The following is a 20226-nucleotide window of genomic DNA, read 5'->3' on the forward strand; positions in this document are numbered from 1 at the left end:
CTAGCCAGCATTTAGAAGTACAAAGAGAGGAGTTGTCTGGACCTAGACTGTGCTCTAGTGCTCTACTGGGAAAAGCAGGCAAACAGAGAATTCAATGACACACCTAGGGCCAGACCCCCACATCAGCTCTTGTGAAAGTGCAGGGCAGGGCAAAAGAAACAGAAAATCCAAGGGCTTCTAGTTCTATCACAAGATCAGAAACTTACTGACCTTAAGCTGGAAAGAATCTTAGAGGCCCTTTGGCCTAATCCCCTCATTTTACATATGAGGAAAACAAGGTAGAAAATGGGGAAGGGATGTAAGTGCCCAAGGTCACACGTTAGTAAACATTAAAGACTGGATTTGAACCCAGGTCTCCTGACTCCAGAGCTATTGCCATCTTCACGTGACCATGCACCTTTGAATCCAAGATTGCATAATGATGATCTTATTTCAGAGGTTAGGGGCATCTGTTTAGTTTGGTATCATTCCTCAAGTCAGGGAACATTTGTTTCTTTCTCCTTATGTGCCCATGAAAGCCTTCCCACAATAAAAAGGGCAGAGGATCCTCTCTCTCTCTGCTCTACAAGTTCACCATGGCATAGGGTCAGTCCTACAGATCAATAACCCTAATATCTAATACCATGCCCCATCCTGCAGGAGGGCTACCCAATTCAGACTCACAGGGGTCTGGAAAGTCAATGCATTAAGTAGGAATATGCCTTCCCTGAGACCTAAGGCTAGTCATGTTCACATAGTTCTTTGTCCTTCAGTTATGTAGGTTCGTTAAAAAGACTCAATAACAGTTGAGAAAGTGGGAAGCGTACAGAATTAGAGCTAAAGGAGTTGGATGCTATAAAGGATGTTTCTATGAAAAATAATAGTGACTCGCATTCCTGTAGCCTTTTAAGGTTTACAAATCACTCCATACACCAAAGGATTGGGACATCTGCATATTAAAGGTGAAGAAACTGAGGTCAGATCACATGTCCATCTGGAATGTTGTGCTCTCTTTTGGGTACCACCTCTTAGAAAGGGCATAAATGAGCAAGAGGAGAGTAACCAGGATTGGGAAAACTAGAGATCATACCATAAGAGGATATAAACTGGGGCTATTTACCCTGGAGAAAGCAGAGTTGGGGAGGAAAGATACTATAACGGTCTATAATAAGCATTGACAGGTTTTATATGGAAAAATATGAAAGTATAGCCTAATAATATGGAAAGAAAATTGGATCTGGAATGAAATGACCTCAGTTAAAAATCTCATCTCTGATACTTACTACCTATGTGACCTTAGGCAAGTCACTTCACTGCTATGGACCTCAATTTGTACATCTGTAAAATGAGAAGGATGGGCTACATGGTCAGCCTCTGAAGCACCTTCTCGCTGTGGGTCTATGACCCTACGCTCCACTTGTTTTCCTTAGCTCCAGGAGACAGAACTAAGGTGGAAGGAAGTGGTAGAGAAATAGATTTGTTCTCAGTGTCAGGAGAAGGTTCCAAGAAATTAGGATCACAGTTAACTCTTCCATTTTATAGATGAAGAAAGAAAGGGAGGCCCAGAGAGGTGAAGTCACTTGCCCAACTAGTTAAATGCCTGAGGTAAGATTTGAACTCAGTGCCCTACTTATTGCATTAGATCTTCCTGCAAGGCTTCCTGAAGGGCTTCCTTATGATAAGATGGACTCTAGAGGTCTTAAAGCAAAGGCTGTGAGACCATTTCTCAGGAATGTTATAAGTTATTCCTGTTCAGGTAAGGGTTAGACTAGATGACCCCAGAGATCCCTTCTGCTCTAAGAGTCTGAGATAAGTTACTTTCCTAGGGAAGGAAGGAAACAAGCATTTCTTAAGTACCTACTATGTGCTAGGCACTATGTTAACTAAGCACCTTATCTGTATTATCTTATTTGATAATCCTGGGAGTAACCTTGGGAGATAGGTGCTATTATTATTCCCATTTTACAGCTGAAGAAACTGAGGAAGACAAAGGTTAAGTGACCTGCCCAGGGTCACACTGCTAGTGTCTGAGACTAGATATGAACTGGGATTTGACTCCACATAGCCGATCAGCATGAGAGCAGAGACCTGAACCTAGGTCTCCTGACTTAGTTGCAATGTTTTCCACTTTATCATACTGTCTCATTAAGCCTGATCAGTTTCCTTACTCCACTCTGGGAATATTTCTGCTTTCAGAGCCAGGATTGTAAACCCTGTATAAGAATACTCCCTTTCCCTGAGTAGTACTTTGGATATAACAATTCCTTAACCTCCAGGCTTCTTTCCTTTCTTCTGTATTCCACAAGAATTTCCCATGAGTTTCATCTTATGCTTATATCATCATCCCAGCCTTTTATTCCTCAAGTTTATATCACCTAAGATCATGGGATTCTGGATCTAGAACCACAAGGGGCCTCAGAAGACCTGCTCTCTCATTTTAAAGAGAAGGAAACTTAGACCTACATAGACCAACATGGGCAAGATTTGAACCTAAATCCTCTGACTTCTAATCCAGTGCTCTTTCTGGTACACTAAGCTTCCTCCCCAGTCATATACAATGAAAAGGGCACATTAGCCATTAAAAGTGTAAATGTTGATCTCTCTTGGGAGCTCAATAAGTTTCAATCAACAAGAATGATCTTTACAAGGGAATTATAAGGGGATAGTTTTGGATTGTGAACAATGCATCAAACTTCATATACCTGTAGAATTAGAAGATGTCTTCGAGGTCATCTGGTCCAACCTCCTGCCCAGGTCCCTGTCTCCAACATCTGACAGGTGGTCCCTGCTGCATGGAATAAACCTGGGTGAAAAGCAAAGAGCTCCTGTGTTCATTATGCACAGTAGGGGGAGAAACCCATCATTATTAGCTTTACAAATGTTTTTTGTCAATGCATGTTTCCAATGTCAGTGGCTTCTGAATTGTAATTGAGCCAAAACACAATGAAAAGATACATGGTGAAAACCATTCATGTCACTGATGGTAAACTGTGTGAAAAGTGTGGTATAAAGAGCACTAGACTTGAAGTCAGATGACTTGGGTTCAAAATCTGGTCTGCTTTTGGTTACCTGTGTTGTGGCTTCTGTTTTCTAGGTTTCAGTTTCTTCATCTGTAAAATAAGGAAGTTGGATTAGCAGATGATCTCTAAAAGTCCTTCTAATTCAATATCCCAGTAACCATGGACTTTGATGTAGATTTCCCATTTTAGCCCACATTCTTACTTGTCAATCTCACTTACATGGCAAGAGTGCCTTTCCACTTGGGTTTTATTGCTTTAGGTCATGAGGAGCTATTTCATATGTCCTATCTTTCTTTGGATTTGGCAGGAGCAATATGTGTTTGTCCATGATGCCATCTTGGAGGCCTGCCTTTGTGGCAACACAGCCATTCCTGTGTGTGAGTTCCGGTCTATATACTATAACATCAGCAGATTGGATCCACAGACCAATTCTAGCCAAATAAAAGATGAATTTCAGGTAAGAGCAGATGGCACTTTGTACACCAACCATGGAACAAAGTATTTGGGCCAGGACATATGTGTCTCCCTACCCAACAAGGGACCAAGGTGCAGATTCATGCTTTATGGGATGCCCTTTGTATACCTGCAATAATATTACATTATCAGATTTCATGAGAACTAATTCTCTTGAGAACTTTCAAAGTCTGAAATTCTGGAAAAGATGCATTCTGGAGCCAGTGAGCAATGACATATATCCCAAGGAGGGCTAGCTAAGATCTAGGCTCTTATCCATGAATAGGGAAGGACCAACAACAAATCCATCTGTTATGGTTATGTGACCTTTCTTTTTTCAAATATAATCTTTTATGTGTTATAACTAAGGAATTTCCTAAGTGGAAACCAAGATCAGTCAATATTTTTTGCGTAATTGGGCTCATAGTCCAAGCATAGGATCTATTGGTGCTAACAAATCATTTATTTTTGGAACAGAATATGTACAGGACCTAGACAGATGTACAAGGAAACACTCTCTCATTTCCAGTACATGGGAAGCTGGGGGAGGGGGAGAGGTTTGCAAACATCAACCTGATCAGGATAGTCTTTGATGGTAGAAGGAAAAGAATAGAAAACCCAGGGTTGGGGGCAACAGATTTCTTTAGGGAAAAGGAAGAGCCTGTGTGAAGATAGACACAGAAGTGAGGAGGTCCCATGGTGGATCCCCATCCTTTGGGGTTTCCTGCATTTGTTGCATAAGTTAGCTGATCACCTTGTTCAGTTTGGCTGCAGTTCCTTAACGTTTTCTATGATCATCTTCCCACAGACCCTCAATATTGTGACACCCCGTGTCCGACCTGAAGACTGCAGTATTGGGCTCCTGCCAAGAAACCATGACAAGAACCGAAGCATGGAGGTCCTCCCTCTTGACCGATGCCTCCCCTTCCTTATCTCTGTGGATGGAGAATCAAGCAATTACATCAATGCAGCATTAATGGATGTAAGGAGATTTCTAGCTAATCTCCATTGCTCTCCTCCCTACAGGCTGGACATGTTAAGCCAGGTGGTAAGAGCCAGCAGTGGAACCTGAGTCATCCTGGGTAACATCTGTGAACTGAGTCCTGTCCTCCGTCTCCTGAAGAGGTCAAGCAGTTGACCCTACACAGAGGTCAGGCAGTTGACCCTACGTCAGCTTTTCTGTAGGGAAATGCCCCTGTTTCTAAGTCCTCTATTCCTGATAGTGTGGACAAGACCCTAGGCTCTTACTGGTCATGTCAATGGAGTCCAAGTTTGGGTAGATCCTATCAAGTTTTATGAATGTACCTATTGATGGATTATGTGGGTATCATCCCAGCCCAGCTAAAGTCAGAGAAACTTATCACTAGAGTTAGCCATTGGGTCATGGATCTTTTTGTCCACAGGCTCTCACAAAAACCATCTCCTAAAAAAAGAGAGATTGCTATCAGTATCAGGGGAGAGATTGCCCAAACCTATGAAAACACAGATCTTTTGAAAAATTAAAGAAAATAAAAAGTCTGGACAGCCCATAATCCCTTTGATTCTAGGCCTAGACTGATTCTGCTCATTGACACCTCTACTGTAGGGTCCTGGCTTTTTCCCATTCATGGCACTCACTTTCTTAGGAAAGACATGCTTTAACATCTCAGGATTGCCACTTTGTTTTTTTCTAAGTCTGGCATGCTAGAAAGAGCCCCTAGGAGTTGGAAGAGCTAGTCTTCACACTGCCACCTTCTGCAAGAAGCCTTTCCCAGTCTCCTTTAAGCTCAGTACCTTCCCTCTGAGGTTATCTCCAGATTATCCTGAATATAACTTATTTGTACATTTTACCTATTGCCTCCTCCTATTGAATTATGAACTCCATAGGGGCAGAGATTTTTTTTCTTTATTTTAATCTCTAGTTTTTTGCACATTGCCTGGCACATAGTAGGTGCTTGCTGACTTGACTTGCCCCTAACTTACTGTGTGACCCCAGTCAATTCACTTGCCTCTCACTGGGCTTCAATTCTTTCCTCTATGAAATGGGAATCTCATCTCTCCCCTGCCTTCTATATAGGGGGTGTAATAATGCCAGAATGGAGTGCTTCCATAAATCCTAGCAGGCTAAGAGCAAGGACTTCTTTCTTTAAGCATCAGCCCTCTGTCTTGGGAGTTTCATTGCCAGGGGCTAGACAGAGCCCCTTCCTGAGTTGTTGTCCAAGCTCTGATCAGACTGAGCTTAATGTTCCAAACCTTCTTTCTTCTAGAGCACTCCCAGCAGCCTCCTTGGCAGAGCACCCTCAACTGTGCCTTTCCAGTAATGAGAGAGACATTTGTCACCACTACTACATGAAGTCCCTGAATTTAAGTGAATCATGAGTTTTGGCTGCAGCTAGACATTTTTCTCCCTGCTTTCCTATAGCCATTGGCCAGTTCACGGATGATTACATCTATTTGGTTAAACATCAGCCATAGCATCGTAGATTTCAAGATGAAAAGAGACTTTTGAGGTCACTTCATCCAATCCTCTCATTTAACATTTGAGAAAAGTGAGGTCTGAAAAAGTGGAGGGATCTTCCTGAGGTTCCAAAGAGAGCAAAAAGAGAGAACCAGGATTGGAAGTCACATTCTCTTGACACAAAATCCAATATTTTGTTGTTTTTTTTTTTTCCCACTGTACTAACGTTCTTTCCAGAACATATCATAGGTCTGGATATCTGGGAAACATCTGTATTAAGATTGAATCTCACAATATCCATGCATAAGTTTGGTGCTCTGAGCTAGGCATGTGGGAGGGGGGCTGATTTCTTGTTTTCTGAGGAAGCACTTAACTCACATACATTAAAAGTCTATCTTGCAGGCCCTTTGTCTATTATTCAGAGAATCTTATGAAACTGCCTGAGGTCAAATGGGGCTACAGGCTAGGTGATGCTAATTGTATTCATTTTGTCCACAGGGCATTTTTCTGGTTTGCTGTCACCAGGGTCTTTTCCTTTCTTTCTTAAAAGGGGGAGAAAAAAAGTCTCTTATCTGTATTCCAGCTTAGTCTGTGCATTATCTGGTAACCATAGCAGCTTTCCTCCTGGTGGAAAAATATGAAGTCCTCTGGGTTAATTTTTAATGTTTCCCCTGGTAAAGAATGATGTTATCCCTAGAATGGATTGCTGGCTGATTCCTAAAAGCCAGCCAGAGCACAAGTTTTGAACATATTTGCAGATAAGGTCTGTCAGATATGCCAGGCTATTAGAGCATTTATCATGGGAGGAAGGGAGAGGACCAGGGCCCATATTCCCTTCATCCTAGAGCTTGGCTTTCCCCAGAGTTAAACGAGTCCATCCCAGGTCTGCTGAAATCTGCCTTTCACTGAAGCCCTTGAGGATTCACAGGCTCTGCTCTGGAACTCAAAGCCTGCAAGTGAGAAACATTTCTACTGCATTGGCCCCAGTTGAATGCAAGGCCCCATATCCATCTCTGAGCCTCAGGTCTACCACTGAAATGTGACCCAAGGACACACAATGCCTGTTCAGAAGCTTCTCCTACAGGAAGTTTCTCCTGAGAAAGCAAAGTAAGGGCTTTTCTAACACATTAGCAAATTGCCGATGCATTCGAGCGATTACTTGTTCTCAGATGCCCAGTAAGCCTTTCCACAAGCATAGGAATGGAAGGAGCTCTGATTTATAAGTCCAGATTTCAAATCTGCCATTCACTCACCACATGACCTTGGGCAAGTCACTTTGTCCATTAGGCCTCTGTTTTCTCCTCTATGAAATGAGCAGCTTCCATTAAGTGGTCTTTCAGGCCCCTTCTACCTCTAACTTCCCAGGATTCAGCAAGCACTCACGTGGGAGCCCTGCTCTGCCTAGCTACCTCTTCTGTCTCCTAACGCTTTCCTATCTTGTCATTCCTTTAAAGCATAAGTTCTTAACCTGAGGCCCACAAACTTTTAAAAAAATATATTTTGTTAAATGTGTTTCAATATTGTAGGTTTCCTTTGCAAGCCCATGTCCTTTATTTTAGACATTTACAAATGTTTTCCTAGGGAGGGCTCCACAGACTTCACCACACTGCCGAAGGGGACCAGGATACAAAAGGGGTGAAAGGCTCCTGCCTTATTTGGCCCTTCTTGTGAGACAGACCCATCTTGCAAAGCATGAATGTTCCTACACATCCACACATAACTTCAAGCTGGAAAGACCACGCGGCTTGGTCCAAATTGGGAGAAGTGCATGAAATTACACACTATTCAGAATTTGTGATCATCTATCATCAATTTCCCCCAATACCTTACATAGGGATTTGCACTAGTAGCTGCTCAATATGTTCTGGAAGAAAGAAAAGGAAAGGAGGAAAGGTTAAAAAATGGGGGGAGGGGAAAAACAGGACTAAGGTATCTAGTACTACCCATTTAGAAGGCATTTTCTAGACAAAGTTACATCATCCAAACAACATAGGGGAAGAAGGTATTTAAGAGAACAACCTGCTTTCTGAGAACTTAAACGCTATGCTATGGTACAAAGAAGTTACAAAGTAGAGACTGCACCAGGAGTCCTGACTTTGCCACTAACTTGCTGTATGACCCGGGACAGGTGGCTTCCCTTGTTTCCAGCCTCAGTGTTCCTCTCTAAAGTGAGGGGTTTGAATTGGTTGATGTTTAACATCACTCCACATAAGAGGATTCTGTAATTAGTTATGGGCTGCTAGGTGGCACAGTGGATAGAATTCTGGGTATAGAGTCAGAAAGACTCATCTCCCTGAGTTCAAATCCAGCTTCAGACACTTAGTAGCTACGTGACCCAGGGCAAGTCACTTAACACTGTTTACCTCTGTTTCCTCATCTGTAAAATGAGTTGGAGAAGGAAAGGACAAACCACTCCAGTATCTTTGCCAAAAAAATAAATAAATAAAATAACCCAAATGGAGTTTCAAAGAGTTAGACATGACTTCACAATAACAATTAACTATAACCAAATTATAAAAGCCATTCTTACTTTTTATAGTGTAAATGTTTACTAAGGATCCACCCATCCACTGGTTCACGAAAGCAAACCCAAAGGATGCCATTAGGCCAGATGCCTTCAGCTAAGTAATTTCTAGGAAGTTAGGTGGCGTAGTGGATAGAGTGTTAGGCTTTGCATCAGGAAGATCAGAGTTCAAACCTGACTTTTCATATTTCCTAGCTATGCAATCCTCCGGCAAATCATTTAATGTTTCTTAGCCTCAGTTTACTCACCTATAACATGGAGATAATAATAGCCCCTACATCCCAGGGTTTTTCTGAGGATCAAATGAAAGGTATTTGTCAATTGCTTTGCAAGCCTCTAAGTGGTAAATGACAACTCTTATTAATCTTTTGTGTATGCAAAAGGATTTCAACTGTATTTCTTTTAAGATCTCTTCTACATCTAATTCTCCCCTAATTCAGACTGGCTACCCTTCCACAGTATGAGGAACATTGTGACTGTTCTTTGTTGGTTTCCCTGCAAAGGGGCACAGAAAGCCCCAGCTATTGGCAAGCAACATGAACAGCTGTTGGAGTAAATTGTCTGGAGCCACCCCCTGAGTATTACTACCCTCAGAAAAATAACTTTTGTTTTTTAATGCTCCTTCAGCCCAAGTTCAAAAGAAAAAGTTTGCAAAGAAATCAATTTCTGCCTTCAAGGCAGATACCCCCTATTCTCTGGAAAGTAGGTATGGTAGAGTAGACAGAGAGGTAGAGCTGGCATCAGAAAGACTTGGTTTCAAATCTCACCTCTCACATTTCCCAGTTATGAAACTATGGACAAATCACTTCTTAATCTCTCTGTACTGCAATTTTCTCATCTGTGAAATGGGAGTTAAATACCTATCTTCCTGGTCAAATGGAAGGCTCAAGCTAGATAATGTAGGGAGAGGGATTTGCTAGTTTTAAAGCTCTGCAAAAAATGTCAACTATTCTTATTCCCTGATGGCTGCAGCTTAGACAGAGCTCTCCCTTCAATGACCTTCTCCAACATTTGCAGTCTCCACCTTACAGTCTAGCATTTCATTTTACTCCATCTTCTATGGTTCTTGTCCCTGCCTGTATGAGTCTTATTTCCCCAATGAGATGGTTAAGCCCTTTAAGGGAAGAGAGCAACTGGAGCATAAAGCCAGTGCTTGGTCTGCCTCTGAGTGCCATTTGTCCCTCAACTTGGTCTCACCAAAGTAAGAGAGATGTAATTTCAGTTGAGATATTCATCCCCTCCCTGATCCTTTGTGCCAATCAGTTTGTGGAATCATTAGATCCTGGACCTATTGCTAGAAGGGCCCTCAGACACCATATAGTCCAGTGGTTCTTGACTTAGGGTCCATGATGACTTCCTTTCATTATCATCAGTTCCCTTTGTTGTCATCTGTATTTTATTTTATGCATTTAAAAACATGATTCTTAGAAAGGATCCACAGATTTCACCAGATTGCTAAAGAAGCCAAGAATATAGAAAGGATAAGAACCAAGTTGGGTTCTTATCCACAGATCCAAGCCCTCATTCTGTAGGTGAGGAACCCTAGGGCTCGAGATCTTTAGTGAGTTGCCCAAAGTTAAGTGATGGAGCTAACCGTACTACACATCCTTACACATAGAATGATAAAATATTAGAGGTGAAATAAGCCTTAGAGACCAGTGAGTCTAACCGCCCACACAAGAGGAAACAGATTCAGAGGGAAGGTGCCTTCCTCAAGATCACATAGTGATCCAATGACATTGCTAGATTTAGAAACCAAGTTTAAACATCCTGTCCAAGGCTTTCTCCACTAAGCATACTTAATGTTTGCCTGTAATTTGTCATAGAGCACAACCCTGGAGGAAAAGTCCTTTGCCCCCTGGCAGTCTCCAGCTATTTACTTTCTCTGGTGTTCATTGGCACTAGGTGTGCCAGGCCCTTGAGCATCATACCCACCTGATGCTAGGGAAACAGGGCTCGAAGAATTTCTAGTTTCTGGTCCTGTCTTGAGATTCCTAAATCCAAGCATGTCTCTTTTCCCTAAGGAGCCCCCAGGTCAGAACCTGAGGTCATGGACCTGCTATAGTCACTCATGGTATCGCCAGCAAACAAAGAGGCATCCTTTCATTCCCCAGAGGTTCTGTTGTTGGGGAACTAAGGGGAAAAAAATCACCTCCAAGTATTTTTCATTTCATATTCTAATCATTATTATTTGCTGAGTCCCCAGACATAAATAATTTATTTGAATAATCCCTATTCTGGTGACACTTTTCTAATGAAATGTCTTAGTTTGAAGGAGAATGATTCCATTATGAGAAGGTTTCATTCATGCTGGAGCTGATAAGGAGAAGGTCTCAGTGCTTTGTCTAATCAGTTTAAATGACTCAGATGGCCTCCTGTCAGCCTCATGGGTCTAATAGTCATCTGAATAATGCTGATTGATGCATTTTCTAAAAGCCAATATTATTCTTTTGTCAGAGCCACAAGCAGCCCGCGGCCTTTATTGTCACTCAGCACCCTCTTCCCAACACTGGAGCTGACTTCTGGAGGCTGGTGTTCGATTACAACTGTTCCTCAGTGGTGATGCTAAATGAGATGGATACTGCACAGGTAGGTGGCAGCCTGGCCTTTGGCACTGAGTGGCTCAAAGAAGATAGGGGTTAGAAGGTATGCCTTTAGTGATTCTGAAGGTTACAGATGCCATGACAGTTAAGTGGCATAGATTTGGAATTAGACCTGAATTCAAACTCCACCTTGTACATTTACTAGCTATATGACCCTAGGGAAGTTACCTAACTTTCCCCAGCTTCAGATTCCTCATCTGTAAAATGGGCATAACTATATGACCTCCTCACAGAGTTGTTGTGAGCATCAGATTAGATAATATATGTAAAGAGATGTTCAACCCTCATCTCTCCTAAACTTTCATAACTTTATCCAAACAAGGAATGCAACAGTAACATTTCACATGTCCATAGTTCCTTGTTAGACCTAAATCTATTAGCTAGCTCATCTGAACCTCATAATAATGTTGCAACTTAGTACAAGTATGATTATCCCCATTTTATAGACGAAGAAACTCAGGGCTGTAGAAATGAAGTGATTTGCTCCTGGGTCATTCAGCTAGTAAGTGTTGATCCTGAACCCCATCCCAGGTCTTCTGAATCCCAGCTAAAGGCTTTTTTTATTCTAAAGCAAGAGAGAGATGGGAACCATGTAGAAACATCCAAACATACCTCTGACTGGAGATGAACAGAATGAAGACACCCTTAGCCAAGTGTGAGCTACTTCTACTTTCTCAGTCTACCTTTGAAAGTCATCAGGGCAAAGTTCTGAGAGCTTAGATTGGATTTCACTGGTTTATTTATCCTGCTAATTATCAAAGATCCACTTGATTTCTTTGCAAACAGAGCTCACAGGTCAGTCCTAAGAAGCCTCTTCCCCCCCTCACACACACACACACACACAAAGGGTTAGCAGTGAGCTTCTGCCCCCTAAGACAAAGAATTCCATTTCCCCTCTTGGTGGGCCCCTGCTAGCACAGGGCGGAGGGGGGGATGGAGGGTGGGAAGGGAGGAATGTCTCCTACCAGTCCTACCTTAAGTAAGGGAAGTGACATTTATTTTAAAGAGTACGTTCCCTCCCAAAAGCAAGGGATGTGCCCAGAGGTCCAAGGGCCTGCTAAGTGGTAAATTTCTGAGGCTACATTTGAAGAAGTAAAGGGTCTAGACAAAAAGAAGTCATATCCCTGACATTCTATTGCTTTTTATATTGCTATGAATTCAGAACTTAATACCAAATAAAATGGGCATCTCCATATACACACACGTGTGTATGTGTATATGTATATGCATACATATACATGTATTTATATATGTATGTATGTATATGAACCAAAAAAGAGAATTGGGTATTGAACCGATTTTTAGACATATGTGTGCATAAAGTTCAGCCCATAACTTCCAAAGCTGTCCTATTTGCTAGTGCATCCTCCTTGATTTACCTTTGTTTTCCTCTCTGCATGTTTTTAAGTGATCCACCCCCTTTTCTTCTGGCGTTCTTTTCCCCTCTGTGGACAAATTTGGAATTTTGTGGCCAGTTCTGAGGATCACACTTTAGGAAGGGTTCTGACCCACCTCAACATTGCCAAAAGAGGGCAAACAGGAGGGAGAGGGGACCAACGATTATTTCTTTGGAGAATTCACTGAGAAGAATTGTAATGTTTATCCTAGCAAAGAGAAGACTTCAAGGACTTCAAAACATAAGACTTAAAATGATCTCTATCTTCCATTTCAATTTAACAAATTTAGCAAGCATTTATTAAGCACCTGTCATGTACAGAACACTGCACTAGGTCCTAGACAGGCAAGGACACAAATAAAATAGTCCCAGCCCTTAAAAAGCTTATGATCTATTGAGGGGAGGTGGTTATAACATGCCCTCAAAGATGTACAAGGAAAATTAGGGAAAGAGAAAGTGCTAACAACTGGAGGAATTATGGAAGGCTTCACAAAAAGGTGCCTGAAATAAGCATTAAATTGAAGATGAGGATTCTGGGATGAGGAGGGGTAGCAGATTCCATGGGGCAGGGCAGTGTGGTTTATCCAAATACTGAGGTAGAATATAAAGCATCAAATGTAGAGAATGGCTAGTAGTCTGGTTTGGCAAAAGCATAGAGTTCATAAAGAGAGTAATATAAAATAAGGATGGAAAGCTAGGTGGGAGCCATCTAACTTTACTGATTGTGAAGGAACAAATACCAGACAAAAGACTTGTATTTTAGACCATAGGAAATGAGGGTCCACTGAAGGCTTTTAACTGAGTGACATGATCAGATCTGTGTCTTAGGAAGATTACTTGGGCAGCTCTGCAGAGGACGGATTGAAAGGGGAGGAGACTGAATGGAGAGTAACCGATTAGAAGACCATTGCCATCATATGAGGCAATGACAGGTGATGGGGGCCTGAGCTAAAGTGGTAGCTGTGTGCATGAAGAGAAAGGCAATGAATTAGAGAAATGTTTTGGAGGTAGAACTGACAAACCTGGTAATTGATTGATTGGGGCGGGTTGGGGATGTGTGGAGTGGAATCAAAGATGACCCAACTGAGAGCATGATGGGGCTCTAAGTAGAATAAAGAAGTTTAAATGAGGAGCATGTTTTCTGGGGAGGGATAGTGGGTGCAATGAGTTCTATCTGGGACATATTGAGTTTGAGGCATCAAGGAGGAGTTATCTAGTATTTAATTTATAATACATAACTAAATTTGGAAAGAGAGATTTGACCTGAATTTATATAGATTTAGGAGTCATCTGCATAAAGATGATCCTTGAACCTATGGAAGCTGATAAGATTTCTAAGAGAATTTTCAAGAGGAGAGAAGGAGGGAAAAAGAGAGGGGGAGAGGGGATGAGAGAAGGGGAAGGGAGAGAGAATGAGAACAAGAGCAAGAACCTAGAACAGAACCCTAAGAAACACCCTAGCTAAGAAGGCAGAGTGAGAATGATGATCCAACTAACAGGACTAAGAAGTAGTGGTCAGAGAGGATAGTGTCAAGAGATTAGTAATGGGAGCAAAAAGAATGTCTTTGGGTGGGGAGAAGCAGTCCACAGTATCCAAAGTTGCAAAGACTACAAGGAGGATGAGCACTGAATGAAGGCCATTATTAGATTTATCAGTTAAGAGCTTGCTGGAGACAGCACTTTGAATCAGAAGGTGCAGAAGGAAACTAGTCTGCAAAGGACAAAACAAAGAGGAAGTGGAGGCAGAAGGTACATTTGGTAACGAAAGGGAAAGACAATATGGGACAACAGCTTGAGAGATTCACAGGGTCAAGTGAAGGTTTTGTTTTGTTTTGTTTTAAAGGACAGGGTAAACTTAAACATGTTTGTAGAGAGTGGGTAGAGAGCCAATACATAAGGAAAAAATAGAAGATGAGAGGGAGGGCATAATAAATAGGGCAAATTCCTGGAGGGTATGGGAAGGAAGGAGATCAAAAGATAGAATGGTTGTCAAGGAGAGGGACCACGTCTTCTTCAGAAACAGGCACAGAAGAAGAGATCGTGGGTGAGGATGGAGATGGGTTCTGAGATATAAAGTAAGGGAGAAGACAAAGCTTATGGCAGATTGCCTCTTAGTGAAGTAAGAAGCCAGCACATATGTTAGGAGAGGAGCAAATACAAAAGGTATTAATGGTTTGAGTAGAGAGGAACAGCCACTGGGGGACATGGAATATAAAGTCAAAACTGTCATATGGAAGATGGATTAGACTTATCATGTTTGGCCCCTCAGGGAAGAACTAGGAATAATGGATTCAAGTTTTAAGGAGGCAGATTTCAACAACTTTTCTTAAAAAAGAAAAGTTCCTAACAATTAGAGCTGTCCTATAATGGAATGGTTTGCTTTACAAGGTAGTGAACCCCTTATTGCTAGAAATATTCAAGAAGAAAATAGATGAACATTTGTTGCAGTTAATTTAAAAATTATTCCTACATCTGACAGTGAATCAAACTGTATGTCACCTTTCTGGTTCTGAGATGCCATGAGGAGCTAAAACAAAAATGTAGTTGTCATTCAGCTTATGGTTCTCTAAGTAGTCTACCAGTACCTGGTATGTGCTAAGCACCATGGGAAGTCAATGGGTTGACTCACTCAAAGTAAGCATAAGACATCACCCTGGCCACCAAGAGTTCACCATCTAGTTGGAGAGATAACACAAAGACAGATGATAGAGCACATGTTAAGTGCCTACTATTTGCCAGACTAAGTGCTAGGGATAAAAATACAAGCAAACTAGATAGTCCTTGTTCTCAAGGGGCATACATTCTAATGGAGGAAGACAACACATGAAACAGTTGAAAAGGGGCCAGTGTAGACAAGGCAAGGAATAGCAGAGCTGAGCACCCTGGGAGCAGAGTTCAAGCTTGAGTTGGAGATCAGGGGTGGAGGTTGAGGCTACAGGCCAAAGTTGAGGCAGCAATGTTGAGCAGATGGCCAGTAAGTGAATTGAAATACAGGATGTAATTCATTAGCAAGACTGTCCATGTCAGCATTCTAAGCCAATGAAAATGGGGCTGAATTGTTTAGTATGACTAGGGAAATGGAAAGACTGAAACACATCACTAATTGTACAATACAGATGAAAATGCAAAACGAGTTTAGAGAAGGGAGAGGCAAGCCAACACAAAAACCAGCTGAGGGAAGGGGGAATATTTAATCTGGAGAAGACGAGATTATCCAAGGACATGCTTGTTGTCTTTAAAGGGCACACATGTGAAAGAGGGGCCAGCTTGTTCTTCCTGGGCCTCTAGGATAGAACTAGAAGAAATAGGTGGAAGTTACCAAGAGGCAGCTCTCAGTTTGATGTAAGGAAAATTTCCTAGCAATTTCTCATGTGAGAAGTCACAGGGTCATAGGTTAAGCATTGGAAGGGACCTTCAAGCATATCTAGTCCAACCCTCTCTTCTTAAATAGGAGAAAACTGGATGCCAGAGAGGTCAAGGGTCCTGCCTAGGGCTCACACAGGTAGTATGTGGCAGAGATGGGATTGGAACCTAGCTTTTCCTGTTCCATCATAGTCAGTAAAAAGGGGGGAAAAACTTCAGATTTATCTAGACTAGAGCTTTAAATATTGATTTATTTTTCCATGGGCCCCTTTGTCCTGCTCTTAGGGTTGGTGGGATGTTTTTCTCCATAAGTGATTAGCAGAGCCTTATTCCCAAAAGGAACAGAAAAAAGCAAAAGGTGATGGGAATTTAGGGGGTCCACGATCCAGGGCTAGGTCTTGAGATCTATCAGTACAGAAATTATCTTTTACGACCTACAAATTTCTCAGTCTGGAGTGATCCTTTGAGAACAGCCTCTGTGTATGCAAAAAAATAAAGCCTGGAGGGGCAGTGGGATTTGCTGGCATATACAGTTGGCAAGATGCTCTTGAAATCTGCAGATGAATAGAGTATTTATTTATATAAATATTTCTATGATGCTCGTCACAGCAGCAGCTGGGAGCCTTGCATCATTATAAGAGAAAAATTAAAAATAAACAATGACACATTGGGAGAATCAGAAAAACCATTGCCATGCAATTTCAATGGCACCTGGAAATGCTACCTTTCAAAGTCAGTGTCAGCATTTGTCTGCCAGGGGGCCAAGGTCAACCTAAGCCAGAGAGGCCTGAGTGAGAAAATAGGCTGCACCTCCTGTATGAAGCAGTCATACTGTACCTTAGAAGGTCATCCCATAACAGAATAGGTTAGGGCTGTTTGGTTGCTGTTGTTTGTCCATCATTCTTGAAGAGGACCATGACATGAGGAAGGTGATGCCAGGACTTGCAAATGAATCAGATTTAAGTGAGGCAGAGCTGTGCAAAGTAACCAGCCTCACTTTCCCCTCCTAAGCCATCTGGGTCCAGTGGACAGATATAGAACAGGATGACTGGAGATGGTCTCCATGGGTTAGGAAATGGTGAGGGGAGGAAGAAAGGAGGGTACACACACCCACTGCAGGCAAGAGAAGAGTGTACCTTCAGGATGGTGCTGTTGATGATCTCAAAATTTTGCACCAAGAGGCCAAGCCGCAGTGTCCCCAAGCTAATTCTATCTGTAGCAGAAACCTTATTAGAGCAACCTAAGGCATTGGAAAGACTTAAAGTCAAGAGACCTGGGTTCAAATCCCAGGTCATAAGCTTCTTATTCTGGTCAGGTGGCCATGAATGCTATCACTTCACTATGCCTCATTTTCTTCATCTATAAAATGGTACTCTCTCCTAATATATCAGGTTACTGTAAGAATCCAGGGAAATGATGTATGTCAGCTGCTTTGCAAACCTAGTCACTATAGAAATGTGAACAAGAATTATCATTCCTCAGTCACTCCCTATTTTCTAACCCTAGAGGGTCATTTTTTACGCAACTTTTTGAGTGAGCCCTGGTGTTAGACAAAGGAAGAAAGGATGCAAATCAAGGAAACCAAATGTAATAAAGCAGAAGAGGCTCAGGGAAAGGCGTAGCATTTTGGAGGAGGAGGAGGAGCTGGGACAGTAGGCAAGATCTAGGAGAAAAGACGCCATTTTTCACATTGAAAGGTCTGCAACCACGAGAGTGGGGAACTTCTAGGCCATAGCCTGAGGTTTCATTTAATCTTGCCTGGCCTGCAGGACAAATACCAAGAGGTGATATCGCTATTTATAAATATAGCTGTAACAACTCCACTCCAATCTTTTCAGCTCCCTTCACCCAGGCGGGTAGAAGTCATCCACACTTTCTCTCAGGTTGTTCTTATGTGCAGCTTTGTGTAAATTCTCTGTAGAGGGTTTATGACTTGCAACCTTTCCCTTGTTTCAGTTTTCTTTAATGTTTCCTCTGGGTCCCTACGGTACTCAGTCAATCACTCAATTAAACAACAGGCATTTTTAAGCTCTCACCAAACCCAGGCATTGTGCTAGGGACAGAAAGGTAAAAGTAAGGCAGTCCCTGATCTCAGGGAGCTTAGTTACATTCTACCTGGAGAGACAATAGATACCTGTATATTCTAAATAAATACAAATATGATCATCGTGGTAATGGAGTGGAAGAGAAGGGCAGGAGAGAGGGACAGAAATAGTTATTAGGAAAGGTCTCATGTGGAAGGTAGCATCTAAATTCAATCTGAAAGGAAACTAGAGTCTCTAAGCCAAGGTGAGGAGAGAGCACATTCTAGGAATGGGAGGCAGCCATTGCAAAGGGTAGGGAAATGGTGTGCCATGTATTAAGGAAGCCAGTTTGACTGGACTGTTGACCACCTGACCATAGGTAATGCATGGCCTTCTCTAGTGCAAGGGGGAAGGGAGACAGAAACTAGCCCCAAAAAATCAAATTAAAAAAAAGGACTGTCACGTTAAAAATGGGAAAGGTAATTTGGGACCAGGTTGTGAGGGTTTTAATAACTCAGACTAGCAATATCTCTTGATTTCATTTATGTGATAGGGACTGAATAGGAATCATAGGCTTGAAAGCTAGAAGGGACCCTAGAGGTCATCTAGTCCAAATACTCTACATATTTTCTAAAGGAAGAAAGTGAAGCACAAATGGACAATGGTGTCACCTTAATGGGCGAATCTCTGTGTCATTGTGTCTCTGTGTGGGTAGATAGATGTATGTTTCTGTCTGTCTCTGGACATGTGCCTGTTTGTCTGGCTCAGCCTTTATTCCTGTATTTCTTATTTTTCTTCCTTTTTCCTCCTCTGTCTTGATTTCATAACCGGTCATAAAATAGAATTGAAGGTTATTATTTTTATGTGTGGTATCTATGGAACAGAGGGCTGTGTTCTCTTCCTAACTTAAAAAACAGATGAGTGAACCATTTTATCGTTCTTTCCAAAAACAAAAATGTGATGGTGCTTTTTTCCTTAGTGAGCCCTTGATGAATAATTATTGTAGGTCAATGGTACTTGACTGTGTACATGTGTAGGTGCGTGCACGCGCACATATATTTTCAAATGGGATAATGGCTGGCATTTATGAATCAGTGAAGATTTATTAAGCACCTTCCATGTGCCAGACATTGTGTTAAGATCTGGGGACACAAAAATGAAAGGAAAATAATCCCTGCCTTCAAGGAGCCTACATTCTAAATTATGAATCAGAAAGCCTGAGTTCTCAAATCCTGGCTATGCCACTTACTAACTATGTGACCTTGGTCAAGTCAGCTGCCTGACTTATCTGGGTCTCAGCTTCCTCCTCTGTCAAGTGGAGCTAATGCTAACTGTCCCCTCTGGCTTACAGGGGTCTTGTGAGGCTCAAATGAGATAAGATGTTCTGCGGACTGTAAAGTGCCAAGATGATTTTCTAGCTGGCAAGTCCATCACTAAATCTACCAGAAATATCAACATGTGACATTTTCCAGGGTACTTACCTCCTAACAACTTATTTATTTGCAACAACTGATAAGGCTTTTCTGATTTTATCCAGGAAAAACCAGGGGATTGGGAGTGGAGTGGGTTTGGGGAAAAAGATATGATAAAGAGCAAAACCTATCACACACAAATTGTGTTTCCTCCTTGAACTCACCCTCTCCCCCAGCACATTTTTTTATGTGGCCCAAGTACATGTCAAAAGCAGAGAACACCATGAGGATAAACAACTGTAGCCTGTTTCAGCGCAGACATTCTATGCTGCTTTTCAACAAATTGAGCTCATTATCAGAAAGCAGATTAGCCATTTAAAAAAGACTGACATGGTGACAATCTAAATCCTGGGAGTCCTGGGTGCCACATAGAGACACAGAACTGCTGGAATAAGGGAGAAATACACAAAGACAACATGGGCAGCAGCCCACACCTGGCCACCTCAAGGGTCTCCTGATCCCCTTTGTTCTTTGCGTTTACTCCCTGCTCCCCAAATTATCATCTCCAGTCTTATCTGTTCACATTTCCCTGAAATAGAATTCACACTCCTTCATAGGAGGAAAGGTTGTTTCTTTTTGTTAATCATTCTGTCCCTAGCATCAGCCTTTTAAGCATCAGCTAAATACTAGTCTGATGAAATCTAGAGCTGGAAAGGACCTTTGAGATCACCTATTCTAACACTTGGCAAATCAGGAAGCTTAGGGAGGGAAAAAAGTAACCTGCCCAAAGGCTGATGATTAATATAGTAGAACTGGAATTTGCACACAGCTCTGCATTAGTTTCTAGTGATTGGGCACTTGATTTGGTTGCCCCCCCAGGATGACTTCATTCCCATGACTGGGAATCTTGGGCAGATGAGAATCAGGAGAGGTCTTCCTTTGCTCTGGGTGATAAAGGAGAGTCCACCAACCTATTGTGGCTGGCATTCACCCTTCCCCTTTTCAGGGAATAAGC

General features: G+C 42.0%; 1 protein-coding gene across 5 annotated transcripts in view; it reads left to right on the forward strand.

Annotated features, from left to right (window-relative positions):
- PTPRT (protein tyrosine phosphatase receptor type T) overlaps positions 1-20226 on the forward strand; it is a 1308680-nt gene that overhangs the window by 1277607 nt on the left and 10847 nt on the right. For all 5 annotated transcript variants that reach the window (XM_072631465.1, XM_072631466.1, XM_072631467.1 and 2 more), the window contains 3 exons: positions 3307-3456; positions 4261-4434; positions 10871-11002. In XM_072631465.1, the coding sequence (XP_072487566.1) occupies positions 3307-3456; positions 4261-4434; positions 10871-11002 (456 nt within the window). The remainder of the gene's footprint in view (positions 1-3306; positions 3457-4260; positions 4435-10870; positions 11003-20226) is intronic.

Source organism: Notamacropus eugenii, chromosome 1 (genome assembly GCF_028372415.1).
Source record: "Notamacropus eugenii isolate mMacEug1 chromosome 1, mMacEug1.pri_v2, whole genome shotgun sequence".
Classification (NCBI taxonomy): Eukaryota; Metazoa; Chordata; class Mammalia; order Diprotodontia; family Macropodidae; genus Notamacropus; species Notamacropus eugenii.